The 27,447-nt window shown below is 50.0% G+C and overlaps 8 protein-coding genes across 8 annotated transcripts; 4 read left to right on the top strand and 4 right to left on the bottom strand.

The window, feature by feature from the left end:
• Nucleotides 1-46: 46 nt before the first annotated feature.
• Nucleotides 47-3,031, bottom strand: BKA67DRAFT_667053 (uncharacterized protein; the record flags this gene model as incomplete). Its single annotated transcript, XM_046108605.1, has 6 exons — nt 2,259-3,031; nt 1,845-2,181; nt 1,482-1,796; nt 1,113-1,430; nt 1,001-1,055; nt 47-949 (listed from the first exon to the last, which is right to left on the bottom strand). The coding sequence occupies exons 1-6, from the start codon at nt 2,548-2,550 to the stop codon at nt 47-49; spliced, it is 2,220 nt and encodes a 739-aa protein (XP_045964319.1). The 5' UTR covers nt 2,551-3,031.
• Nucleotides 3,032-3,367: 336 nt separating this feature from the next.
• BKA67DRAFT_530304 (uncharacterized protein) lies at nt 3,368-4,206 on the top strand (the record flags this gene model as incomplete). Its single annotated transcript, XM_046099222.1, has 2 exons — nt 3,368-3,742; nt 3,799-4,206. The coding sequence occupies 2 exons, from the start codon at nt 3,368-3,370 to the stop codon at nt 4,204-4,206; spliced, it is 783 nt and encodes a 260-aa protein (XP_045964318.1).
• An 894-nt stretch (nt 4,207-5,100) lies between these two features.
• On the bottom strand, nt 5,101-6,052 carry BKA67DRAFT_530303 (uncharacterized protein; the record flags this gene model as incomplete). Its single annotated transcript, XM_046099221.1, has 3 exons — nt 5,101-5,377; nt 5,583-5,798; nt 5,889-6,052. 3 exons carry the CDS (start codon nt 6,050-6,052, stop codon nt 5,101-5,103), a joined length of 657 nt encoding a protein of 218 aa, XP_045964317.1.
• A 1,585-nt stretch (nt 6,053-7,637) lies between these two features.
• BKA67DRAFT_509117 (cellular morphogenesis protein) lies at nt 7,638-11,398 on the top strand (the record flags this gene model as incomplete). Its single annotated transcript, XM_046097215.1, has 2 exons — nt 7,638-11,112; nt 11,166-11,398. 2 exons carry the CDS (start codon nt 7,638-7,640, stop codon nt 11,396-11,398), a joined length of 3,708 nt encoding a protein of 1,235 aa, XP_045964316.1.
• A 2,371-nt stretch (nt 11,399-13,769) lies between these two features.
• On the bottom strand, nt 13,770-16,537 carry BKA67DRAFT_653386 (uncharacterized protein; the record flags this gene model as incomplete). The annotated part of the gene is made up of 3 exons (XM_046106357.1): nt 13,770-14,303; nt 14,358-16,339; nt 16,396-16,537. 3 exons carry the CDS (start codon nt 16,535-16,537, stop codon nt 13,770-13,772), a joined length of 2,658 nt encoding a protein of 885 aa, XP_045964315.1.
• Nucleotides 16,538-18,908: 2,371 nt separating this feature from the next.
• On the top strand, nt 18,909-19,553 carry BKA67DRAFT_530300 (translocator protein; the record flags this gene model as incomplete). The annotated part of the gene is made up of 1 exon (XM_046099220.1): nt 18,909-19,553. One exon carries the CDS (start codon nt 18,909-18,911, stop codon nt 19,551-19,553), a length of 645 nt encoding a protein of 214 aa, XP_045964314.1.
• Nucleotides 19,554-20,524: 971 nt separating this feature from the next.
• BKA67DRAFT_653384 (amino-acid transporter Arg-13) lies at nt 20,525-21,594 on the bottom strand (the record flags this gene model as incomplete). Its single annotated transcript, XM_046106356.1, has 2 exons — nt 20,525-21,421; nt 21,478-21,594. 2 exons carry the CDS (start codon nt 21,592-21,594, stop codon nt 20,525-20,527), a joined length of 1,014 nt encoding a protein of 337 aa, XP_045964313.1.
• An 881-nt stretch (nt 21,595-22,475) lies between these two features.
• BKA67DRAFT_509587 (WLM domain-containing protein) lies at nt 22,476-26,629 on the top strand (the record flags this gene model as incomplete). Its single annotated transcript, XM_046097249.1, has 7 exons — nt 22,476-23,106; nt 23,167-24,074; nt 24,150-24,600; nt 24,976-25,119; nt 25,173-25,344; nt 25,405-26,109; nt 26,272-26,629. 7 exons carry the CDS (start codon nt 22,476-22,478, stop codon nt 26,627-26,629), a joined length of 3,369 nt encoding a protein of 1,122 aa, XP_045964312.1.
• Nucleotides 26,630-27,447: the final 818 nt, after the last annotated feature.

The raw sequence follows: 27,447 nt of genomic DNA, 5'->3' as shown, positions 1-27,447 counted from the left end.
ACTGCCCCATACGCCACTTTACGCTGTGTCTATTGACAGTGGGTTTCTAATCCGCAAACACATCCGTATCATCCAAATGTTGTAATGGGCCATTCGCTTCACCAGCTCTGGCTTCTTCTTCGTCCAATGATCTATCGTCGCCGATCTCGCTGTTGCATAACTTACTCAGCATTATCTCTATCCTGCTCATTGACTCTTCTAGGGAGTCAAGCCGATCCGTGACATTGATACCTTTCCCTGTGTCAATATCCGAGAGAATATGGCGCACCTGTTCAGTCAAATCTGGGCCGTATGGTGCGATTGAATCCCGTCTGGCTGGTGGTTTGTTAGTACGCTTGTCCTTATCGTCATCGTCTGCACCGTCGTTGTTCAGCCGACCTCTCTTCAGGAGCTCCTGTGACGGTGCACTTTGCTGTCTGACAAATTGGCGTCGGATCATATGATGGGTAAGCTCATCATCCACAGCAATATCCTCAGTCAATTCGTCGGGGGGCATTATCTCGAAAACTGTCTGGAGATCGCCGTGTGTCGTTATCTTCCATTTCTCCCAGAACCATGTCCTCTTTCGTGTTGTTGGTCGTTGCTTGGAAGTGGGTTGTAGAATGCGTCGCTCCGCGACTGCAATGAAGAGCAGGACAGGCAGGTTGATGAATCGCACAGATGCTACGTGGATTTTGTGAAACCATCGTGGATTAACCACGAACTTCAATGGTAGCAGCACGAACACTGCAAGGATGTTGAATGGCGGTTGGTAGGCGAAGATAGCATCAGCTTTCACGCCTTCAAGCGTCTGAACTGCTTTGCGAAATTGGATTTCCGCAGTCGCATTAGACACAATCGTGCTGAAGGTGTTTGACAGCATGGACACAAGAATAGTTAGGAAAAGCGTGTTGCCTAGGAAAGCAAAGGTGATCATAAGTATCGGCCCAAGAAGCCAATGAAAATCGTTCTGGAAGTCTAGTCAGCTTCGATATCAAAATCCTGTCAGGTCTCCACGCACCGATTGTGATACACCCGTGCCGTCGAGCCCGAACCATATCCACAACATCCACTTGCTTATAGTACTAAACCGTGTCAGCTGCGAGGACATCAAAGTCTAAGGACACACTCACATGAAGTCGTGGCGACCTTCGGCAAGCCATACCATGGACAGTAGGAAGCCGCCGAAGCACCATGCAGCCAGAAATGTGAGCAACGTGAAGTCGGCCATCATTGATCTCAACGACAAGAATACGAGGTTGTCAGATAGTAAGACAAATGCCAGTCTTGGTATGAGTACGGGTGCCCCAATAGCGAGCACATCTAGTGCCTGTTGCCCTGGGACGGGGTCATCAATTCTCCAACCGTGTATCCTGAGAATCAAATATGCCCAGTATACCATGGCGAACATCACATCCAAAAATGACCACAAGTTTTGCGTGTATACATTCCTAGACCCCATGTCAGTTAAGATCTTCGATACTCTGCACAGTCAATCTCACCATCCATGCTCAAGAATGGTGGCGAACTGGTCTAGAACCCATCCAAAGGCGTAAACAGAGAAAGCCATTTCCAGGGGGCTGAACTGATCAGGATTTCGTTCGGCCATGAAGAGAAGATATAGGCCAATAAGAATCAGGAACTGGAAAACTTCAAGGTAGTTCCTCGTACGTGGCACGATGAGCCGATACTGGTTTAGAAGGGGTGCCTCTCGTGGGTCATATAACGAAATCGGTTTTTGCTTGTAACGGTCCGGTATGAGGTCCAGAAAGGTTGAAGGTGTATAGACAATATGTCCTGTGTAAATGGCGTCGATTCTTTGGAATAGTCAGTGGCTGTCTTTGGTGACATGGCCGTACACTTACACCTTCTGGCAGTGCGTTGAGCTCAGAAAAAATTTGGCCTCACTTAAGATGGCTACCTCAAGGGCCGGTAGGGTTCTGTGTAAGTCCCATGTTGAAGCCAAGGACCCTTCGCGTCGTATGTCCTCGGGAGCATTCTGGAAGGGCGTAAATCCAGCAACCAGGATATGTGCCAGCACCAGAAGCCCGGGATTGCCGTCGTTGTCTTCGCCAAAACGCCTCAGGATGCGAGTGGCTACGACTTCACATAGCGTCGCTCTGGTAAAGTTGACATTCTGCCTGTTGCTCAAATGCGATTGCTCGTGAAGAAACTGGACACGATTTACGAGCAGGCAGTATACTGAGTCGTTGTTAGTATGCAGGTGCCAGTTTCAATGTTACTGTGATGAAGTAAACGGCATAAGTGTGGAGATTTACCAATTGATATGTCATCTAGCTCATAAAGCTTATCAACCAAAGGACGGACGACTGAAATGTTCAATCGCAGATCCCTCAATTGTTCGAATGTGAGATAATCCTCCACGATGGATATAACGTCTCTCCGTATCCTGTGTATGTTGGTGTAAACTGGCAAGTGAGCATGGGCATTTGGGTTGCAGCTGAAGAAGTCTCCTGCATCAAAGGAATGAGGAAATCGTGCACGTTCAAGTAGAGGGCGCCTCTCGGGCTCCTGAACCTGTATGTGTCGCGAAGATGATCGATCTGTCATGTTGTCATATCAATATCTGAACAAATAGGTGAGATATCGCAAGTTGACAGGTTGGTGCAACGCAAACGTCAGAACGGGATGAGGAGCAATTCGAGCCTGGCAACTGGCGGTCAACGATGTAGGCAAATGATCTGTTATCCCAATAGTTGTACGGCGTCCAAGGTGTCGCAAACGATCTCGAACACATGTTCTGGATATGGGAGGCAGAACTAGAATTGTTTACACCTTTGGCAGATCGATCTGGTGGCTTTGACATAATGTGGGGGTAATTCCAGAGCCGGTAGATGAAACAAGTTCACTAAGATAAAGCAGATCCAAGCCACACCAACGAAAACCCTGTCTGCTTGATTGATAACTTCAGCATTTACATCATAGTTGGAGCAAACCAGGCTGTCAAGCAAGTGTTAGAAATTATGTTTATGGGGTAGCTGGATTGGAATTGATACACAGGGAGCAGACTTGCAGACAAACTTTACTGCTGCACATTAAAATGCGTGCAACCTTGAGCTGACGTCAAAGTAACTTGATTGACCTTGTTTGCGGCTCGTCCCAGGTCATGCCAAGTCTACTTGATAAAGAACGCTCCGCTGCAGTGCATTTTCTTTTAGGCTCTACAGTACATACAGTATGATTTGGCCCAAATAGCCACTGGCAGCTTGAAAGCCCCCACCAACAGTCTCACCTTAGCCTAGGTTAGCCAGGTCTCATGAGCCGATCGGATGTTGACTGTAGAATTCACCGCGATTTTCCGCCTTTCCTGCTATGCACTTCAGCCTGTGATGCACTTCATCGTGTGACATCCTCGGCCACTGCGACAATGCCATGGCCGTTCAGCTCCAGCTCTGGCAAAGATGACCCGGAGAAGAGCAGTCGCCGGCCTGTCTCCTGGGGCGAAAGCCTAAATGGTACGGATTGGCAACACTTCAGAGACCCACGAAACTGGGTTCCAACTGTTTTGGCAACTACAACAGTGCTTGTGTCTATACAATTCTACCGCTCCTATATCCGCCGAATACCAGGCGCAATACATGTACAACCCTCGTTCTTCAGGAAGCGGAGCTTGTTCGGCAAAGTCACGAGTGTCGGCGATGGCGACAACTTCCACTTGTTCCATACACCAGGTGGACGCCTGGCCGGCTGGGGTTGGCTACGACGTGTGCCAGAGAAGAAGCCCGAGTTGAGGGGCAAGACGGTTGGTCCATGACAGTCCCGGGTCTCGAGGAACCAAGCTGACAGGTGTGAGTTCAGATATCCATTCGTCTCGCCGGCGTAGATGCCCCGGAGTGTGCGCATTTCGGTCGTCCTGCCCAGCCTTTCTCAGCAGATGCGCTGGCATGGCTGTCAGGATACATACTGGGTCGACGAGTCCGAGCCAAGATTTACAAGAAGGACCAGTACGACCGCATTGTAGGCACTGTTTTCGTGAGGCGGTGGCTCATTCGCAGAGACGTTGGCTTGGAAATGCTCAAGAGAGGTTTGGCAACAACATACGAGGCCAAGAGCGGCGCTGAGTTCGGCGGTCTCGAACAGAAGTACAAGGCGGCAGAAGCCAAGGCCAAGGCAAAGAAATGCGGTATGTGGGGAGGAAAGCCGGAGCACTTTGAGAGCCCGCGCGAATACAAGACTCGCATGAACACAACGGACGCGCAAAATTAGATGCAGCCATGAGGCTTCTTGCGGTGCTCCCCAGCAAAAGGATTATGCATAAACAAATCAATGTTTGGGCGCCGGGCGGTCAAGGTTCTTTTCATGCATAAAAGCTCAAAGCATAGAGCGAAATATGAAATTCGACGTGTATGATCTGCGAAAAACCCAGCATTCTGAGATCTATGATCCGTAGATAGGGCAGACCCAGCCACGAATTAGTTGACTCTGTGCCCGTGTGCAAACAGAACAAACAAGTCACCGAAAAGTCACTGTACCAGAATAACCCGTCTATGTTCTTCTTGTTATGTGCTGCTCTAACCTCAGAGCAGTTGAAGCTTACACTAGACTAACTAGAAAGTTTTATTTTTTATTTTTTACTTCACCATTACTACAAGTACCGACTTTAAAGAGAACGTCATCAACAATATTCCTAAGAGGTTACATGCGTTTCTTACAGGTCTAAGGTTAATAGAGGTGCTATGGTAAAGTCGGTAAACATAGCTAACGGTTTGGCGCAAGGTGGGTGGGTGTATTCTGATAGGAATTTAGGGTGATTGCACAACAAAAACTTTCAAGTCATGCTATCAAATAGCTTACCGGCTAGCATTGTGTTCAACAAATAAGAAGCAAACATAAAATTAGCATTTTATCTCTGTTCGTCTTTACGACCTTAACATAAAGAGAAATCCACAAATAGGCGGCGATGGAAAGTAACCTGTCCTATAATGTGGTGAAATACAAGAAGGCTGAAATGTCGACCACGCTTTGGTGTTATATGGTTAGGGTGTGTACTCTGGTTGGCCATGAGACATACATAAGTCCCAGCCAGGTTCAGAATGTAGTTTTTACTTCGCAAAGCAGGAGATTTCAATTGTTGCGCAGCAGTTACGAATAGAGACTAGACTATTTCTCGGAGTCGTTGGCATAATCGCGTATCTGGATGGCCGAAGGTGAGGCGTCTGGCGTTTGCTGGGACGAAACTCCACCAGTCTCCGCAGACGCGTGCTGGGTCAACCCTAGAAGATCGTCCTTGTTGTATTTAAAGGAAACAACTGGCATCATTACGAAGAAAATCCAGACGAAAATGCTGAATAAATCTTCGGCACAGCCCGACTCCTCTGGTTCATCACCTTGGCCGATGTGCGAAAAGAAAAGAAAGTAAGACACATTGCACACCTCACTAGGTTAGTGCATTCCTCAGCCGAGACTCGTGAAAAAGGAGACAGCGGAAAAGATCTGGGGCTTAAGTTCGAGGCGGGATTAAAGTTTGTTTATATCAGGTAGACCACGCCATTAATGCAAATAATAGCGAACCAGGGCTCTCAGAAGTGATGCACATAGGTGCTTTCTTGGGCTCTATCGAAGCATGGTAATACGAGACTGACCAGTTGAAAGTCGCCGTTGAACATTTGCAGATCCAGAAGACAACGCTGGGCCCCCTGTCGACTTCGGCTTGTCTGACACTTCGACCAGTTGGACGAAACCCCTCGCCAGCCCCCTCTTCGGCTTCGGATTGGGTCGTGCAGATGCAGGGGAACACCAAAGGTTTTTTATTTTCAGGAACTGGCTTATCCTGCCGGTTGCGTTTAGTTTCCCTTTTTCTGCGAAGTTCGGTACTGTTGTGTTTGCTGGCCGCAAGCAGTGGGGTTCACAAGAGAAACAATTTAACATTTCGTCATTCTTTTACATACAATCCGGAGCCTTTGCGAATAGCCTCAGGGATTGATCTAACATCAGTTCTGCCGGCTAGTATAACGCCCATACATTCACTCACTTGGTTTCTTTTTCGTCGTTCTTTTGTCGTTGGCGTAACCACGACCTCCGACGTTCCTACCCCTGATCTGACGACACCCATCAATATCTCTTACAGCAACAACTTCTTGGGAAACCAGGTATCGCTCCCTTGCAGTTTCGTCAACGGCCAGCCCGCTCGGCTACCAACCTTGGGATCTCCGTTTACATTCGTTTCCGAACCACATCTGCACGACGAGAGATATTACGACAGCCCTGCGTTACGCACCTGGCCTCGATTTGAATGGGTTACTAAGATCTCTTACCGGAAAATCAAACACTAAGGTCCTGAAGAGGTTGGATAGCCCGAATTGTGCAGCAAGTATCGGGGATCGAATGTTGCACATAGCGCCAGCCATCCTTTGAGAAGGTTACCACTACTGCCATTACTACCTAGGTGAGTGCCATCATGTCATGTCGTTTTCTCGTATGAATACCCGGGGCCCCCAGCTGGACTGGAGAGAGAGACACACATTTGCAGGACTCGGTTGAGCTTCCCAATGTTCTTATCTCTGGTGTCACAGCACAAGGAGACCGATCGCAGAAAAGAGATTCGCTTGTCACTGAATTTCTTTTATTTTAAATTTTGTATTTTTTTGAGTTTGAAGGCGGTTCAACAGCAGGGCGCCTGTCATCTCATAATCTTATTCTACCTTGCGTGTGTTGCAGTCCTTGCAGTCGGCCACTAATTTACCGTCCCGATTTTAGCGACCACGCTCAGCCAGCGTTGCGGGGATTGCACGGGCAATCAAACTTCACAGGACACACTAGACAGCGGAAGAGAAGGGGAGGGCCAAGCTCCAAAACACGCAACGCAACGCAACGAATACGTCTAACGTAGGGATTATCGTCCAGTAGCACTAGTCGCCAGGCCGGCCTACCCAGATTGATTGACCAGTAATTACGCAGATTCCACCGACAACCAGTTGACGACGTGATTCCAGGTGGAACCTGGAATCAGGTACCAATTACGGCACTCCACTATCTGGAACCAGACCATCCAAAGCAGTGCCCCCATCACCCACCCCTGTGTCCCGGTGCATCTGCAATTGCAGTACGAGGCACACGGGCCTCTCTGTACTGCGCCAGTTCCCTTGTCTGCCAGCTCTGTTCTGCTTTGCTTTGCTCTGCTCTGCTCTGCTTTTCTTAGACTTCAGACTGAATCGGACCTGGACCTGGACCTGGACCTGGATCTGGCCTGAGACTGCCAACTCAGTTCCCATCTCAACCCAACTTTCGACAATCGCAAACGGAAGCTGCAAATTCCCATAGACGACCGCCCTGGAACGAGGCTTAAATCACAAATCACACATCAAACCAGCATTCACTCGTTCTGATATTTGCAACACCTAAACTGTGAATTAACCTCCCGCCTTGCGAATCTAAAAACCAACTCCATATCAACGCTACACCAGCTTTTTCCCCAATCAAGTTTCACGGGCGACCCCCATCGTCAATTGGCCATTCACCTTTGCCCTTCAAAACACTCTTTCTTTTTTGTCGAAACCGCCCCCATCGTTCGCGTCTAGGCATGACTTTTTCGACGCGGTAGCTTGAGCTTCCTTGGACGGGTATCAACCTTCTGGTGGTTTCCACGACCGGGGCTCTTGTCGAGTTCCCAACCCTGCCTCGGTCATCCGCGCGCAACAATGCGAATATCTTCAAGATGGCCGCGGCCTTCATTGCGGAGCTGCACACAACACTCGACCTCGTGTCTGCTTGCGTGCGCATCCTTCCTGTCGCTTGCCCAAGGCATCACATTCACACCAGTGCCATCATCGAATCTCGACCTCAGCCAGCTAGGAAACACGGGTATTGCAGGCGACTTCACCGGCATATCACTCTATCAGTGGGAGGGGCAGAACGAAAATGCATTCGCTAATAATGGATCTCAATCTCTCATGGCCCAGCTGCCCAACGGCCAATTTATTAATATCTTGAACACAGACGCGTCCATCCAGGCTCTGTGTACCTTCCAAGGCGCGTTGATCTTGGCCGGTAACTTTACGAGCTTGGGCGGGCGGGAGTTTACCGCCATAGCCTCCTACGACCTCAACTCGACGGAGCTAACAAACTTGACCGGCCTGACGGGCCAAGTCAACAGCTTGCTTTGTGATGACGACTCAAACATGGTATATGTTGGCGGAAGTTTCCAGGCTGGAACCTCGACAAATGCAGTTACATGGGTCGGAAACAACGGCTGGACGAGCCTGCCTTTTGCGGGCTTTAATGGACCCGTCGCATCCATCAGCAAAGCAGCCAATGGCCATATCATCTTCGGTGGGAGCTTCACGGGATTGGGAAATACGACCACGACAAATTCCAGCACCTCTACTGAGTCTCTGGTCAACCTTTCCGCGGCCAATATTTCGGCCAGTCACAGCATCGCAACCACAGGCTTCAACGAACCTGACAATATTGTTTGTCAGACTGGTGGCGTTGATGGGTCTGACACTACCTGGTTGTTGGAAGACGACACCCCTGGTTCCTGGACTGCGAAATTCTCCTATGGTTTCGAGCCTACAAAGCTGCGATTGTATAACACCCACCAAGATGGCCGAGGCACCAAGACCTGGAGATTCACGGCCCTGCCGATTGATGGTATCATGAACTTTACTTACATTGACCCAGCCAGCAACAAGAATATATCGTGTACAAGCGAATGCCCACTGAGCGACAATACTTCCATCCCCTACCAGGAATTCTACTTCGTCAACCGTGTTGGGATGAACGAGTTCAGAATTGACGTATCGGCTTGGTATGGCAGTGGTGGTGGCCTTGATGGTATCGCACTTTACACAGACGAAATGTATACGTACTCCATCAACGACTTTAACGAGCCACCCTGCTCCAACACTTCTTTTCCAGCAACTGCAACGTCGACGGGTTCATGGGTTGTCGCACCATCCGGAGAAAGCAGTTCGGAATATTTGTCAGCTCAGCTGACTGGCACTATATCGTCTGATTCGGCATCTGTTACTTTTTACCCAGATATACGCGAGTCTGGCAACTATTCGGTTAGCATGTATACGCCGGGTTGTATTCAGGACGATACCTGCTCTAGCCGCGGACAAGTCAATATTACCTGGACTTTGACTGCCGATGGTAGCACCGAAGACAGTTCCAAAGTAATTTACCAATCGAACAACTACGACAAGTATGATTCCCTTTTCACAGCAATTATGGACGCGGCCTCGTCTTCGTTTCGACCTAGTATCGTCCTTACTCCGGCCAACAATCAAGACATCTCAAACATGACTGTTGTAGCTCAGCGCATTGGCTTGCGCCTGCTAAACTCGACCGGCGGTCTAAAAGGGCTTTTCGAATACGACCCGACCAAGGTAACTATCGATACGGCCGATTTCGAGACTTCCGCTTTCGACAAACTGGGATCCACCTTTGCTGATCGGTCCGCTGTGGAAACTCTTGCCGTGGACGACGATGTCACCTACATTGGAGGAAACTTTACGTCGGAGAACGTTAGAAACATCGTCGGCATAAACACAGCTAGTAACTCTACTGTGCTACTTGACGGAGGCCTCAACGGCGCAGTGTCATGCCTCTATGCATCGAACGGCTCGATCTATGCTGGAGGTTCATTCGACAACACCTTGGATAATTCCATGTCTGGTCTGAGCCACGTAGCCATCTACAGCCCGAGTAGCGGCAAGTGGTCACCACTCGGTGCTGGTCTTGATGGCCCAGTTGCCAGCATTGTTCCTATGACTTTGAACATAAGCAGTACTACTCCAGAGACAGTGATAGCCTTGACAGGATCATTCAACACACTTGTTGCCTTCGACGACAACTCGGAGGTTGTGGTTAGTGGCTTTGCCATTTGGGTTCCTTCACAAGGCAACTGGCTCCAGAACGTAAACGGACCCGTGCCCTCCATCAATGGCCTATTGACCACGTCGTTGCTTAGTGTGGCCGATACTTCATTATACGCTGGTACACTATCTTCTCAAGCAATGAGCGCCAATGGGGTTGTCACGGTTGGCGAATCACTTGGGAATTTCCCAGTTGAATTTACATCGCAGTCCACTAGTGCTAATACAAGCACTGGCGTTGTCAAACGGGCCTCGTTGATCAATAGCACAGAGACCCTCACCGGTGTCCAAGCTGGCGCTTTCTACAACAGTGGTGCGGTTACCGTACTCGCGGGACACTTCACTGCCCTCAGCAGCAATGGCTCGGAGGTCAGCAATGTGGTCATTATCGATGGCAATAACAACAATGCTACTACCGGTCTGCCTTCAGGCATTGACGACGACTCCATGTTTTATGCAGTGGCTGTTCAAGGCGATAATCTCTTCGCTGGAGGAAGAATCAACGGGACTGTTGGGGATTCGACTGTTAATGGCCTTGTGTCCTATAATCTCGCCGGTGCCAAATTTAACGGTCAACCCCCAGCTCTGGTTGGTTACTCTGACTTGCCTGTGGTTGTCACGTCAATCAAAGTGCGGCCCAACACAGGAGACGTGTACGTTGGAGGTTCTTTCAAATCTGCGGGCTCATTGGCATGCCCTGGCGTATGCGTATTCGCCACGTCAAGCTCTCAATGGAACAGGCCTGGCCTAGGACTAGAGGGTAATGTCAGTTCATTAATTTGGCCAACTAGCTCTACTCTGATTGCTGGCGGCCAATTGAGCATCAATAACATCCCGGTATATCTTGCATCATATGATGTCTCGAGCTCAGCTTGGTCAGCTTTCTCGTCAGCGTCATCACTTCCTGGGCCAGTGGATGCCGTTACTACAGCAAACAGCAAAGGCACAGAATTTTGGGCAGCCGGAACTGCGAGCGACTCTAGCTCAGTGTACCTTATGAAATACGACGGGTCGGCTTGGCAATCGGCAGGCACCAGCCTGAATCCCGACTCTGTCATCCACAGCTTGCAGATGTTCACGGTCACGTCTGCCCATGATTCCACCTCTTTAATGGACTCAACGCAGGTCCTGATGATCACCGGGTCTCTTAGTATCCCTGGTTTTGGAACAGCCTCGGCTGCTCTTTTCAATGGGACAACATTCCAGCCATATGCTCTCACAGGCAACACCGGCAATACTGCAGGATCGATTTCTAAGATCTTTGTACAAAACGAGAACTTCTTCTCCAATAGCAGTAAGTCAAATTGTAGGGCACTCCGAATTCCACACCCACTAACATGCATATAGGTTCTGGGCTGGCTGTTGGCTTCATCGTTCTAATAGCATTGGCCATCTCACTGGGTTTGATGCTTCTCATCGTGGTTGCTGGTCTCCTCTTAGACCGCTACAGGAAGAAGCGTGAAGGTTATGTTCCAGCTCCCACCTCAATGTATGACCGTGGTGGTGCCATGAGTCGCCTTCCTCCTGAAGAGCTGCTTGACTCATTAGGCAAGGGCCGATCTGGTGCTCCTCACATATGAGCGGACACAATACCTCGTGGATTTCATTGAATTTCGATCAGCATCAGTGGCCCTACAGCAATCGAATTGGATATGTGGGAGAGTACATCAACCACACCATCTTTGATGCATCTACATGTTATGATTCGCAACTCCTACTATATCGAGTTAAACAAACACAGCAAATGATACCCACCGATTGAGCAGCGAGCATATCGCACAATCGAGCGAGACTGGCGAGCGGAGGAAATGAGAGCGGCAAGGAGCAGGTGCCGCCGATGTATTGCATCTTTGCGCTTTCTAATAACGAGTTACGACAAGCATTCCAGCTTTATTAATGTCTACATCATAGTCTTTCTTTTCGAAACACACCACAATGATGTGTTCTTACACTGATTACCTCTCCTCTGTACATTACCGACCAAGAAACACTGGCTGGCCCGTCCCACGGCTGCGCATCGAACTTGCAGATACGTTGGACGGGGGGATCATCGCGCCGCGGAGCGTGGTAATATTTGGAATGTCCTAGAGACATTTGGGAAAAGATCTGCCTCAGTAAGAGGGATACAGCGTGGAAGAATATTTGGGACAAGCTCAAAACAGAGAGCATTACTGCTCGTCTTTACGCATTAAGTAACGAGATATAATTGAGATCTCAAATAGAATAGTTCCTCCACAACCGTGTCTCTTTGCGCCAAGTGCTTGTGTCGTGCTCGAAACGCTTCCCTGGGACAAACCCACACCTTCCCCGGGCCCAATGCCTGCTCAATGCAATACTTTGCACTGTCCTTTTATTATCATTGTACTGCCACGCCTCTATTTGCTATCAAGTGTAATTTTTTCGGTAAGAATCGGTTTGGTTTGTTGTGGTCATGACAGTCTTCTGCTAAACGAGACGCGAATCAGCAGGCATTCGTTGCGTCGGGTAGCAGGACGCTGCGAAGTGCATTGCCAATCAATAATCTGCACTGCCACCCAAAGGACGACAGCGCGGAGACGCTTTGTTTGGTCTGTCACTGTACACATCGGCTCTACCTACGGTCGGCCAAAGGGGGCTATCACATTGGCCCCGTTGATTGATTGCACCGGGGTGGGATCCTCGATGGCCGTCGGTTTTGTCTATCTCCTCGTCCCAGGCCTCTACACGTTCTCTACCAGCATTTTCGCGGCCATTTCCCTCTTTTCTTTTGTGAGCTACCTACCACATATCTACGACTGGCATCCATGCCATCTATTATCTAAAGATCTTGAGAAACCACCCTGAATTATGCAGCGGCGACTTTTGGAGAGGCCCGGCTCAGACGTGTGTTTTCTACCGGTGTCGTTCAGCCAGCGAGATGACACTAAAGTTCGTGGACCAAGCTTTTACGTGCCCATATCTGGGCAGAATCTACTGTGACGCAGTGCGCGTGCCCTCAAAGTTCTGGATATCAGCTGATGGGAGTAGGATATGTCACCGGCCAGGTCTAGAGCAGCTCCTGTCAGCCGGATACTCGTACATGCGGTTCTTCTATCTAGGACATATCAAGGACGTGTTAGATCGGCTTGTGATATGTCGTTAACTTACGGGTCTTGTTAGTGTTTCGTTGATAGGATCTCCTCGAGCGTCTGCGTTCGCAGTCGCCGGACTGGTTAACTGACCACGTCATAAAGTTTCCATGTTTGTCAGTCAAGAGGTTGATGTGCGTCAGAGTGGAGATCTAGCTGAGAACGGCCGAAACAGATATAGATGTAGATTGTGGCGTCTCATCATAATAAAGTGAGAATGCACAGAGCTGAGTCGGATGGTATTGCTGGGATTCAACTGTAATCACAAGTTCGAGCTTAAGCTGCAAAAAGAAACCCCCCTCCCCCCAAAAAACCCCCCCAAAAAAAGAAACAGGAAAAAAGAAACTCCAATTAGAATGTTTAAGCATACATTGACCTGACTACTGCTCATTAAGTATCTAATTTACAAAGTGTGAGGGCTGGCCCCTAGCGGATGGCCTTATCAAAACAATTTTGTTCTCAAAGTCAAGCTCTTAAGTAATCATTCTGTAGCTTCCAGACTGGCAAAGTGACAGAGTATTACGCCTTGCGCCCAAATATGAAATCAATGCCACCGCATCAGAAACAGTCAGGGGAGAAATGTGATTCATCACTCCTGTTCGAAACCCATATCGAAGGGAGTTTCGAAATGAGAAGCATCGAAAGCATTCTCCAAGAGGGACAATGCAAGGTCAGAAGTTGAATACAAAGGGTCATCAGGCTCGACGTTCGGCCAAGTATGTTCTGCAGAATCCTTGGAACTTATTGGCACACTGGCCAGAGCCGCCTCAAGTGGCCGTCGAGGTTCTCTTGGCGCGTGCTGAGCGTTTGGCGGTGGCTCCATGGGTTTGGAAGCTGAACCTGACTAGTAGTTCAGCTCACCACCACCACCGCCGGCAACGTGGTCAAGATCCTCATAGCTCTTCAAGCTGCGACCCTGGACGGCCTCTCTGGGACCCATAGCTGCACCTCCTGGCGCGGCGCCATCGCCCCATCTGCCTGCTCCACCACGGCCACGACCGGCGCCCTGTCCATCCTGGCCCCAACGTCCTTGCGGCTGGCGTCTATCGTACGGACCGGTACGATTGTTGTTATTGAAGCGACCGTTAGCACCACCACCTCGTCGAACGGGTCCTACACCACGGTCATCACCACCGGCATTCCAACCTGCAGCTTGCATTCCTCCTTGTGCGAACAAGGGAGGCATGCCAGGCAGGCCGGGGAAGCCAGGAAACGGCGGCATCATGTTGTTCATGCTGAAGTTGTTGAGGTTAAAGCCTCGTGGTGTTCCCTGCTGGGTCTGACCATTGGAAGGAGGGAAGTGTCCATTTGAATTGGCATCAGTCCTGCTGGGGGCGATGTGTGCAGGATCAAGGACATATGCATTGATCAGATCGAACTTGCAAGCTGTCAGCGAATAGTTTTCACACAGAACAGCGGGAAAAATACATACCTCCTTCTTCATCTCATCCAGCCAATCGGAGTGGCGCTTCTCGACATGCTTTTTCCAGAAATGTTCCTCCTTGAACAACTTGGTACATTCAGGAACCTTGCATCTGTATTTGTGCTCATCTTCCTGTTTGACGTACTTGGACAACTCATCGGCAATAGCGTCATCTGATGGCTTGCCACCAAGCTTGCGGAGATCGCAAGATTCGGGCTCAAGAATCTGCAAGATTTTGTCCTCGAACGTCTTGACCCATTTGTAGGCACGCTCCAACTGTTGCTCGGATTTTGAGATTCGTGGCTTGCGATCGTTGTCCGGGGCTTCACCTTCTTCCTCATCCTTGATATCGCGCTTCTTGGAAGGGAAAGGCTCTCCGTTAGCGCTTGCTCGTGCCACTTCTTTGGCCGCCGTAGACAGCGTGCTCCTGGGGCGGCGAAGGTGACCGCCGGGGCACTTTCGAGTCAACTCGTGAATAGAATCACTCTCGAAGACGCAGAAGAAGCAGAAGTTGAAGACGCGGCGAAGGTACTCAATCATCAGATCGAGTTGCTTCTTCTTCACAACTAGCTCTTCATCATCGATCTCGTCGTCAATGACACCCTCGTCCTCGTCATCCTCCATCTCGCCCTCCTCGCCTTCATCTATATCAAGATCCAGGTTGCGTTCCTTCTTTACTTTCTTGGCAGGCGAGATAGGGGCTGCGGGCTGAAGGCGGCCCCCATTCTTCAGATCCTCGACACGGTCTTCAATCTTCAGCCGGGCATTGAAATCTGAGCCAAATTCTTCCTCAAATTTGTTGACGAGGCGCTGCACAAGCGCGAGATCCTTCTCAATTCGTTCGGGTGATGAAAAAAGGTCCCACAATGCCTTCTTACGAGGGTTTCCAGGAGGGTTATGGACGCCAACGTGGCAGACAAAGTCACCACGTACCTCATCCTTGACGGTCTTGCCGTTGACAGCTTCCAAAGCCTTGTCTGCGGTAGAGATCGGCACGGGTGATTTGACGTCGGTATCGCCATCCTCATCCTTGGGTTCGTCGCGCTCGGCCGCAGTTACCGTGTCAGAGGAGGGGTGTAGCATGACCCATCCCATTCTGTGATATCTCTTGCTGGGGTTTGGGTCGCTCAATGAGAGCCACTTGAAACCGCCCTCCTCCTCGCCAAGGTGCTCCTTACAGAAAGTCTCAAGGTTTTGGCGACTGACATGTGGTGCAATGGTCTTGATCAGGAGTGTGGGCTGGAAGAGGTTCTCATCCCGGATATCATTGCCCTGGGCGGGAACAAGATCCCCGACGCCGAGGACCTCGTTGGATGCTGTGGCCTCGCCCTCCTCTTTCTCAAACAGGCCGCCGGCGCCATTGGTTTCGCTCTTAGGAAGGCCTTCAAGGGAAAATTCGTCAAAGGTACCGGATTCCAAGTCCTGTTCCCATTGGTTGTAGGCTCCACGGCGGAATTCGTTGATTTGACCACGGAAGCCGTCTCGAACCTCAGGGACGTAGCGCTCGCGGAACCACTGCTCTTTCTTGTGCTCGGCGACGAAGCTTCTAGCCATCTTCGCCTGTAGCTCCTCCTTGTAGACATCGTAGGCAGCCTGGATCTTGGCCTTCTCCTTGTCTCGATCCTCCTGCGAGTCTCTGCCGCGCGGACGCTCAAGGCGACGTCCGGTACGGGCGCGCTCCTTCTCCTCCTTGATCTTCTCGTTGGCTCTCCACCACTCTCCAAAGTAGGAGAAGCCAACCTGGAAAGGGAGCTTCACTGGATCTGTCAAGGGGTTTACGACAGGTGGCGGGGGCTCGCTGCTTCCCTGACCGGGAACATATCGGTCGATGTTAGCAGGTGGGGAGGGAACGCGGCGTGAGGATCGGTCATCGCGGTCGCGAGGTGCGGCAAAGTCATCGCGGCCTCTGCTGCGTGGCTCGTTACGGGGCTCGTATCGGTCAACGGGAGGGGGGGAACGAGATCTGCGACGGGGGCGCTCGTATCCTGGGCCTGCGTAAGGAGTCAGCTTTGCGTTCCGGGGTGTGAAACAAAGAAACGAGACGCACCAGGTGAGCGGCCGCGGTGGAAGCTATCAGCGCGATCGTCCTTTCTGTCATCACGAACCCATTCGCGTTCGTCCCTGTCTCTACGGGGAGAACGGGGAGCTGCATCGCGATCGCGGTCGCGGTAAGTGTTGTAGGAGTCCATGACTGCTGCCGCGATTCGACCTTTGCTCTGCTGAGATAGAACGTCCCACCAGCGTCGCGCGTGTGCTTGGACAGTCGGGTTGTTGTTGTAATTGAGATGTGCAAGGATCCGGAAATGCCGTATCAAGGAACTGTGAACGCGATTGCTTGAGCTTGGGGCGCGTGGTGCCTGCTGTTTGGCGACGCGATTGCCGTTAGAGAAATCATTCTGGACGATAACAACAACAACAATAACAACAGGTTTGACGGAAGCAACAATTCATGAAGGTGTGGGCAAAGAGGGACAGGGATAGGAAGGAGGATAGCTAGCAGCGCTAATGATGTGAGAGAAGGTGAAGCGAATTGAAATTGATTTGGTAGAAGCCAAACAAACTAATGCATGGTGAAGAAAATAGCGATGACAAGAGGTTTGCTTGCAACAAGAGCAGCAAATGGAAGAGAAGAGAGGTTGGTGGCTGTAGAGAGGTGAGGTCGCGATATATGTATCGATGTAGATGGGGGTTTTTTTTTCCTCCCCCGGAATAGATTCAGCAGCAGTAGCAATGGCAGTAGCAGTAGCAGAAGAGAAGTGAAGTGCAGTCCAAGGCATAGATGGGCATATGCTGAATGATACAACGGGGAAGAGTGAAATATTGATGATCAAATGTGATGGAGAAAAGGATAGACGAACTTGCTGATGATTATTTGGCCGATGGTTGTGATCCTCCGTGACGTCCTGAGAGTAGGAGAGTCCGGGAATTTGCTGCTCGTCCTCGAGATCAGCTTATTGTCTTGAAGACAAAGCAAAGGAGAACAACGGGGACATGCTTAACTTACCAAAGGTACGCCAGCGCCTGGAGACTGAGCTCCAGCTCTGCCGTGGCCAGGATCCAGCGTAGCGTGCTTCTTAAGCGTACTTCGCTCCGCGCTTGGACCACCACTATCGGCTAAATGAATACTGGCCCTGCTTGGATGTCGTTCTTAGCGGCCTTCTTAGTGTGATTTGTGCTGCGCTTGGACCAGTACTCTCGGTTAAATGAATGACGATTTGCTCGACTGTGGTTGGATTTGGAATTTGCTATGGGCTGGGGTGCACGAAGTTTTCACGCTCCGCAATAACCCCGTTAATTATGGTGCGCATTCTTAAAACGGGGTTACTCCCCACCCAGAGGACCATGCCTAAAGCGGACCCCCAGACCCCCTTCAGATAGTCGGCGCATCGAAACCAAACCAAACCATCCGTTAAACTCCATCATCTACTCCATGACTACAGCTACCACCTCTTCTGTTCAATATTACACTCCCAACTTCTTCTCCAATGCACTTGGAAAGCATTGGGCTTTTTGAGTTTTCCCGTGTTACACTAGTGAGGTGAGGTTTACCTAGTAGACGGACATCGCCGTCCTGAGCTTTTGTTTTCACCACTTGGGGAGGATGCTAAACTGCAGATGTTTCAATACGTTCATTCGGATGATTACGCTCCAACACAAACCAGTGCTCTTCATGTCCAAATGTGGGTTTATAACTCATAGAATGTAACGTTTGCATTGGAAGAAACTAATGCTCTTTGAGTGCCGTTGCATTAACCATGAACACATACGGTTGTAAATGAGGACATACCGGCCACAGCCTCGGAGCGCTCCATAATGCTATCCAGAATCAAACACGATGGCAGAAGCGTAGATGCTAGTCAAACTTCTTCAGATCCCTGGCTCCAATTTTTGTGCCATACTTAGATTACGACCTGATACTCTGCTCGAATCACCACACTGTAATGGCTAGCTACCAGATGCGAAAGAGCACATACTTTATATATAGCCGCAACTTGAGAGGGGTCAGACATATATTTACATATTAAGGCTAGTATGAATATTATGGGATAATTTTGGGGTATGTTTTATTAGTCGTGATGCTACACAGTAGAATTGATCATTTCTTAGTGGCATTGCCTATATGAAGATGCTCCAGTCTGCACCAGGCCGAACTGTCCGCACTTGTAGCTTACCACGTAACTTATGTGATAACTGCTGCTAAGCACCACCTCTTTCATTCACGCCAAGGGGCGATCAAGGAGTGATGGGTTTCTCAACTTCATCAGAAAAAAGGATGGCATCGACTCATTGCATGAGATGCCGTGATTGCGCTGTCGCAGAGGACCCGAAGTCCGAGGTTCACAGCAATAATCTCCATACAACACCCCACAGCCGCGACCACGCTAGCATCACATGCAGGCAAGTCTCAGGAACCGTATGTCCTCTCGGACCACGTTACGTCATTGACTCTTTGGCACTTGTTTGGTATATCAACACCGAGCATCCGCTGCCGTCCCATACATAGACAGTCAATTTTCAATCTGTTCTTACAGAGGGGCTCAGAATAAAAACATAACCAAGATGACGACCTATATCCCATCCCTCACGATTCCCCATGAGGTCTTTTCCAGTGCCGCAGCCTCCGTGCTGCTCCCCATCGCACTTGGTACCGGTGTGGGCTTCAGCACAAGACGTAAGTTCTTTATCCCTGCTCATTCCTATGCCCATCTTCAGTCGACTGAAGGTCTTTCCCTCTCCGCAGCCAAGAAAACTCAAGACACGTACCGCTTGATGAAGCAACCGCCCCTCCGCCCTCCTCCCCAAGTCTTCGGCCCCGTCTGGACGCTCCTCTACGGGTTCATGGGCTATGCGGCGCACCGCGCCATCACCGCCGGCCTGAACCCCCTGACCTCAACGGTCGGCGGGGTGCAGACCGCCAAGCACGCCGCGACCCTGTACACGATCCAGCTCGGCCTGAACCTCGCGTGGATGCCCCTTTTCTTCGGCCTGCGCAAGCCCGTCCTGGCCCTGGCCGACATCGCGTCGCTGGTCGGCATCAACGGGTACCTGACCTACCTGTTCTTCGGGCTGGACGAGACGGCCGGGTGGTTGATGGTGCCGTACATGGCCTGGTTGGGCTTTGCGACTTACCTGAACGCTGGTGTGGGCATCGTGAACAACTGGAAGATCAGCGATGAGGATTTGTTGAAGGGCAAAAACGCTTAAGGCGTTAGGCATGTTCCATGGCTACATATGACGACTTGCAAATATGTTAAGTAAAGGATAGGTAGCAGAGATACCCGTAATATCATGAAGGCAGCCAGTTGCAAACTGCCATGGAGACTGCCCGGGTGGCATGGCTTCGGAATTTCGCAAACTAGTTAACCTTGACAAGAGACCCATTGTGATGGACTTGAATGGCCCGGAATCGAACGTTAGCAATGGGCCAACAACACACTCAGAATACTCTCTCTTCCCTCCATCATCTTCGGTCGACAGACTCTTGGTCGGCCATATCAAAGGCCTAAGGAAGCTTTAGTTACGCGTTGAGTATCTTGTAGTCTTCATGACGAGTCTAAGCTTAATGCTGCTTCCGTTCGTGCCATAAGGTATCTTGAGGCAACTGATATGGATGCTTGACTATGAGGTCTTTACCGACGCACAGTTTAAGGATGGGAGTGGCCATGAATTGGCACGCATGATTTGAATACATCAGACCATCTTAACTTACCATGTGGGAAGTTGCTGATCAAACGTCCACGAAGAAAGACCCATGAAGAGTAATATATGCCTCGTCATGTCGCGATCAAAGGGCTAAAGCTGTCAGACGGTCTGTTAGATAACGTCGATTAGGTTTCTCACGTTATGGTGGATACCCCAACCATCACAGATTGATCTTTTCGATTAGATTGATAAAATTGATAAGATTGATAAGATTAGATGCACTTGCGATGCCGTCATGGCTGGATCCCGTAAACTGCAGGGATTCAGAATATCAATGCGAACAATGGCCTTGCAAAGCTATTTTCGATTGTCTCGTTTTCGACTTCATGCGCGCGTGTTTATCTAATAAATTGTATGTATGAATCACAGCTGACTATTTACCCTTGGTATAAATAATACACATGCGCCTGAACTCCGGTACTTGCTATCCAAGCATTTTCCACTCTATACCATTCACCGATCGCCAACGGCATTTATAAAGGGAAATGCCTCTTGAGACCATCGTATATTATAAAGATAAATGCAGAGCTGGGCGCAGAGCGGAGGACCGTAATGCCACATCCACGGTAGAGTCCGCGTAGTCCATGCTGATGCCACAGTGCTTTCCCTTCCTGCATGAATGTCCGCTTCACTGCTGTACTTCCAACAACGCTGGTCTGCATTCTCGACTTGATCGTGTCAGCCGGGAAGAAGAGAAAGTTGTACGACATGCCAGCCGAGGCGCCCGCAACAGCTTGCTGCCACAATGGCAATGCCTCGGTCCGCAATGCGTCTTTCTCCATCTGTGAGACGAGATTGCGCTCATTCCAGATGTAGAAGAGCTTGGTTGTAGTTTCCTTGAAGCCAAACCACGCAGCGCAGCCACCGGACTCTCTGAGAAAAGTCCCCATCTGGCCATGCCAGAAGCCAGCAATGCCGTCATATTTCCATACGTCCCGGATAACAGATGCAACGGTTGGCGCCTTCGGTACTGCGCCTCCAGTACTGACGGTTGCCGGTACTTGAATCTTGCACTTGACCAGCTCTATTGGTGTCAGGACAAGTGAAGTGAAAGCACCCGAGAAGGCACCTGTGAACCACAGTGCTGGCAATGGCATGACTTTGTCCCTGGAGCATAGTCCTGTCTTGTAGATCGTCTCTCTTCCAATGCGCTCGAAGAAGAACAAGCTGCTTGTCTCGAGTGCCGCGCCGACCAATGGTGCGCTTATTCCACGATATAATCCTCCCAGTAAGCCATCTTGCTTGATGGACTGTCTGAAGCAATCGAGCGGACCGGTGTATCGCAAGGGGAGGTGGTCGGGCTGAGATTGAAGCCTGACTTTGACGGTGTCGAAGGGGTATTCGATATATTTGCCGATAATGCCAGCACCCTAGGCTTGTCAGACATGAAATCGTGTGAGACTCTAGGAGGGAATGAGAAACGTACCGATCCGTACAAGATATCCTCCATAGACTCTCTCGCTTGAGATTTGGGTTGGGCAGGCATTGGTTGCATGGCTGCTGGTAGCACGCCTCGCGGAGCTTCGACCGCTTGGGCCGCCATATCAGAGTGATAGTCGAGGACTCTGTCTTGAGGACGGTAGTGTCAAGCGTGTGAAGCAATGTGTATTTGTATCGGGCTACAGCCTCGGAGGTAGAAATGCTCGCTCGGAAGTAGAGTGTAGATCAGAGGTTGGCTATGGCCGTGTCGGGCGCTAGAGGCAACGAGCAATGAAAAAGAGGAGAAGATCTGGGAGAGACGGAAGTCATGACAAGTCTGCTGTGAGTTGCTGTAGGACAGATGACAAGGTTATTGTTGGTGGATGTGGATGTGGAAAGTAAATGCGACCAACAACTAATAACCAACAACGCTCTGAGTGACCTGCAAAAGCCAAGCGCTCGTCACCGCTGATCAAGTGTGGATGCAACAAGATGCAAGTAGATGGGGCCGACGCGTTTCGGGATCATTTCGGGGCCCAAGCAAGAGCAATAAATGACTAAAGCCCGTTCTCTTGAGGGCTGGGGAGGCCTCAAGCTGCGTCTGTCATCACGTTAGAAGAAAATATCTCATATGAGGAATCAGAGCAGCCCTCGGAATTTTTCCATTTTCCTGACCTAGCAGTCGGCGGGCGACATCGCTAACGTTAGAGCTGCGGCACCTGCCCTTGGCGCAAAGTACGGATCCGTACCTTTTCTTTGCCTACCTTGCAAAGACCACTCCGGTCTGGCTAGTGCGGGGGAGGGGCACTCACCACCAAAATCTCGAAATTCTATCACGAGTTTTAAGGGTCTCATTAGTGCTCGTGTCTGCCTTTTTTCTTCTTTCTCTTTCGGGTCGGACTACGGATCGCTTTGCGCTTGGGCACCTGCACATACATCCATCTAGTCTCCCCGGTGTGCCTTGCGTCTGCTCCACCCCCTTGCCGCATTATACACATCTTGACCATGGCCAAGGACAAGAAAAAAGGAGCTGCGGTCGATGCCAAGAAGGCCAAAAAAGCCGAGAAGAAACAGAAGCAAGAGAAGAAAGGCGAGAAGAAGTCAAAGACCAAGACAGCAAAGCTAGAGGGTAGTGATGCTGAAGATGTCGATCTCGACAACATCCTCGAGGAGTACAGGAAGCAGCAGGAACAATTCCTCAAGGTTACTGAGGTAGTGGCTGATGCGCCACCTAAGCCTCGCTCTTCTTCTACTTTCCTAGCTTCTCCTTCAGATGGTAACCAGTTGCTACTGTTCGGAGGTGAGAATTACAATGGTGCCATTGCTACCTTCTATAATGATCTGAGCATATACTACACTGATCGCCATGAGTGGCACACGGTCACCTCTCCTAATGCCCCTCTACCTCGGTCCGGCCATGCGTGGTGCAGAGGTGGCAACCAGAGTAACTCCGTCTTCTTGTTCGGCGGTGAGTTCAGTAGTCCCAAGCAGGGGACATTCTATCACTACAATGACTTCTGGCGGCTGGAGCCCAGAAGTCGGGAGTGGACTCGTATAGAGTGCAAGGGCAAGACCCCCCCAGCAAGGTCAGGCCATCGTATGACGTATTACAAGAACTATATCATACTGTTTGGAGGTAAGTTGGTGATTTTGCTGAAATGCTGTGTCTCTTATCTGACCGATCAACCCGTCCCAGGATTCCAAGACACGTCAAACCAGACCAAGTATTTGGCTGATCTTTGGCTTTATGATACCGCGAACTTCGTCTGGTACAACCCCGTCTTACCGCAAGCGCAGTTGAAGCCTGATGCAAGGTCCTCCTTCACTTTCCTCCCTCATGATAGTGGTGCCGTGTTATTCGGCGGCTATTCGAGAGTGAAGACGACGGTTTCGGCAAATAAATCAGCGAAAGGCGCATCACAGGGACAGAGAAACATCCTCAAGCCAATGATACACCAAGACTGCTTCTTGCTCCGGATCACCCAGCCTCCCCCGGAGGCCCCAGCGAACACGCCTCCAATTGTCAGGTGGGAGAGGCGAAAGAAGCCGGCCAACACTCCCAACCCGTCCAGAGTAGGTGCGACAATGGCCTACCACAAGGGGCGTGGCATTTTTTTCGGTGGTGTCCACGATGTTGAAGAGAGCGAGGAGGGTATGGACAGTGAGTTCTTCAACCAAATGTTTGCGTGGAACGTGGAACGCAACCGTTTCTTCCCCTTGGCCTTGAGAAAGCCCAGGGTCCAGAAGAAGCAAGCAGAACAGCGGGGAGGTGGTGGAAGACGAGGTCGCGCTCAGGCAAACGAAGAGGAGCTTCTTAAGCAGCTAGCAGCTCTGCAAGCAGGCCAGTCCTTAGAGGATGTTGATGGCATGGAGATTGATCTCAAGAAAGATGAGCCAGAAGAACCCGAAAAGCCTGTCAAGGAAATGCCGGTTGCTATGGAGTTTCCGCATCCTCGCTTCAATGCGCAGTTGGCCATCCAAGATGATATGCTTTACATCTACGGAGGTACATTTGAGAAGGATGACCGAGAGTTCACGTTTGACGATCTATATGCGATTAATCTCGACAAGATGGATGGCTGTAAGGAGGTCTTCAACCGTGAGGTCGAGAACTGGGTCGGCTCCGATGATGAAGACGACGATGACGACGACGACGAGTACGACGATGATGATGAAGAGGAAGATGATGAGGATGAACGTCCTGATGAGGACCAAATTCGGTCGCCTAGCAACCGGAAGAAGCCGCAGGCGGATGAGTCAAATGCTGACACGGCTTCAACTGCTGGAACTGAAACGACGGAAGAAAACGAAGCTGATACCGTGGCCTCCTCTGTGGATGATGGTCTGCCTCATCCTAGACCCTTTGAGTCACGTCGGGAGTTCTTCACTCGTACATCGAACGAATGGCAAGAGATCCTAATGACTAGTCTGAGATGGAAAAACATCCAACCAGAGACTCTTTCAATCAAAGAGATCAAAACAAAGGCATTCGAATTGAGCGAAGAGAAGTGGTGGGATTGTAGGGAGGAGATTACAGCATTGGAGGACGAGCAGGAAGCTGCTGGCATTGGTGAAGTGGTGTCTCTAGCGGACAAGGGCGAAGGTGCTGCCGGAGGTGCGGGCAGGAGGCGTTGACAAGGGAACTGTAATGAAAATTGTGATAGAAATCGCAAAATCCCATGAACAAATTACTACATATCGTTATATTTGCTGTGCTGCATAGGTTACGTTGTATTGTAAGACTTGATTACTTTGAAATATGTTAAAAGGACTTACTTAGTCTAAGTGGCAAATATGTCAGGCGCGCCAGTGGGGCTTCTAAGCACTGAACTTCAATCAGATTTATGTTTAAGGCAGCAAACAAAGTCAGTACCTCCAGAATAAAACTCAGCCCAGATTTCCGAACATTGTTCCATTTTAGAGCGTATCCTAGAGTCCTTTGAACACGTACTTTGTATTTGTTCTGCTAGATTGGGATTTAGACCTATTGTGATATCACAGAAAGGCCAGCCCAGAATGCCCATCGGTATCCAACGACTCAATGCGAAGAAGTCGCAGCCAAATACGCAGATAATTTTTATAAAGCCTTTGAAGGGACCGTACGAATCCGTCGCTCAGGACTTTCTGGAGCGCATTGCGGCACAATGTTGTCAGTTTGTTTCCGGAAGCCTGTATTCGCTCAAGCTATTGATCTTGGAATAGTGCCCATAATGAGAGAGCATCACATCTCGGTGATGTCGCTCGAGGAGTACGAGCCAAATAAAGAGTTCGTCGGCCGCAACTTCAACGCTGGAGAAATCATCCAGCTAGTACTGAAATCCAGGTCCGGGAGGTGGTTCCCGTTCAACTACGTACAGATGGTCATGATGCATGAGTACGCATCCCATAATGGCTCACAACTGTTTGTTCACTGTATGCTAATTCAGAATTGTAGGCTCGCTCATTGCAAGCAGATGAATCACTCAAGGGCATTTTGGGCGGTGCGCAATAACTATGCAGAGCATATGCGACGGCTGTGGTCGCAGGGCTACACCGGCGAAGGTCTTTGGGGTAGAGGGGCACTGCTTACCACCGGTGAATTTGAGAGCAATACCGTTCACGCTGGTGAAGTTCTCCCAGAACACCTCTGTGGCGGCACATATCGTTCGAGACGGAGGAAGCGCAAGGCGAAGGATCAGCTCAATTATCAGCAGCAGAAGGAGCGCCGCATTTTGAAGAAGTTTGGTGCGAATGGTGTTGCTCTCGGCGAAGACGAAGTAATCAAGGCCGAGTTAGAAAATGGCAAACGGTCGCAAGCCAAGCCGAGAGTGGCACAAAGCAAGCGTGGTCGCGAGCTCAGAGCTGCTGCGGCTCTTGCCCGATTTGACCATCAAAAGAAGAGTCAGGAGGACATCAAGTGCGAAGTTAAAATCAAGGATGAGGACGATGCTGCCAGCGACATAGGATCAGCAACGGCAAGTGAGAGCGAGGCTGACACAAACGAAGCCACAGATATCAATGGTGCACGAATCTTGGACGGTAAAGGGCATCGAATGGTGAAGGTCTGTGAGGACGAGAACCCAGAGGATGCTGATGCACAAAATGAAATTCTTGAGCTTCAATCTTCGATGAATGTCTCTCAACAATTATCAGTATCATCGTCCAGAAAAGCCGCCACCATCAAGCAAGAAGGCGATGCACGATTACGATTGCGAGATCTACCACTTTCGGATGTATCAGCGATTTCCGAGGCCAGGCCAATTTCCGCTATCTCCCCTCAATTTAGCACCATTAAGCAAAAAAATGGCATTGAAACTGCAAGCGAAAGCGAGGCTGAGACACGGACTGATGGAAACACTGGTGAGAAGCAATTTCGACTTGGTCACACAAGTCAAAATGAATCAAGCCATGAACCAACATCACGCGAAATATCCAGAATTGCTTATACTACCGACGTGGCAAGTTCGTCAGTGGCTTCGGCCGGGGTTTGTCCACTGTGCTCTATGAAGAATGGGCCGGTTTCTCTTGTCTGCATTATGTGTTCTCATGTACTTGATTGCAGAAAAGATCCTCAGGCATGGAAATGCACAAGTGCATCCTGTCGAGGTAGTCAATATCTCAACGCTAGCGACGCCGGACTATGTGGCATTTGTGGTGGACGAAAGCCGATCTCACGATAGGACGGGTGTGTGTTTGGCTTAGCTGCACAAGGAACTGCATGTATGTAACTTATGTTGTAACTTAGCTTATGGCACTAGCTCATGAGATAAGGTATGTCTCATGCTGTAAATGGCAGCTGGTGCTTTGAAAAAGAAGTCATCGGTTGTGCCAAGCTTTGCCCCCATGCTTGTAGATGGTGGCATTTCGGGTGACGGTGCTGGTATCCGGTGTGAAACAGAGCAATGCTTTCTTTCCACCAACCAGAAAGGCTTGGCGAAGCTGAGTTGGGATGTTGCCGACATTTTCTCGTCGATTTTCAACACAGACTACTGTAGACCCCCACCCGCTATAGCTCTACTATGTATCCATATATAATAAGACTCCTTGATCTTTTCAGACTCATGAGGTGATATGATCATAGTCCATGGTGTCTTGGTGTGATGCGCAAATTGTGTTTCTGAGGGATCAACGATCTGAGTTTAATCAATTCACCACTTCCAAGCACTGGCAAGCTTTCACCAATCCAGGGTTCTAATGCTACCTACTGTACTTACTTTGCCAGCTTGTGAAGCATCATTTCGCCCCACAATTCCATCAGCCACTTCCGTTTCGCCAATGAGGCACTTACTATAGACCCCTGTTTATACGTTATCAGGCTCTTTTTAGAGTTGTTTCACATACACTACATACTCCCCTGTCTACAGCAAAGCTTCAATCAGCCCTCTCCGAACATTCAGTCCCTCTCGTCTTAACGTCTTCATCCTATTCGTTCGCTTCTGCAATGTCGCAACGAAACTGGCGGCCGGACTGCTCGGCTAGCTGATCGACCTCACTTCCC

Source organism: Truncatella angustata (assembly GCF_020726525.1).
Source record: "Truncatella angustata strain MPI-SDFR-AT-0073 chromosome Unknown BKA67scaffold_1, whole genome shotgun sequence".
In the NCBI taxonomy this organism is placed as follows: Eukaryota; Fungi; Ascomycota; class Sordariomycetes; order Amphisphaeriales; family Sporocadaceae; genus Truncatella; species Truncatella angustata.
The sequence above is the reverse complement of the archived record's forward strand: the minus strand, read 5'-3'. Positions and strand labels throughout refer to the sequence as shown.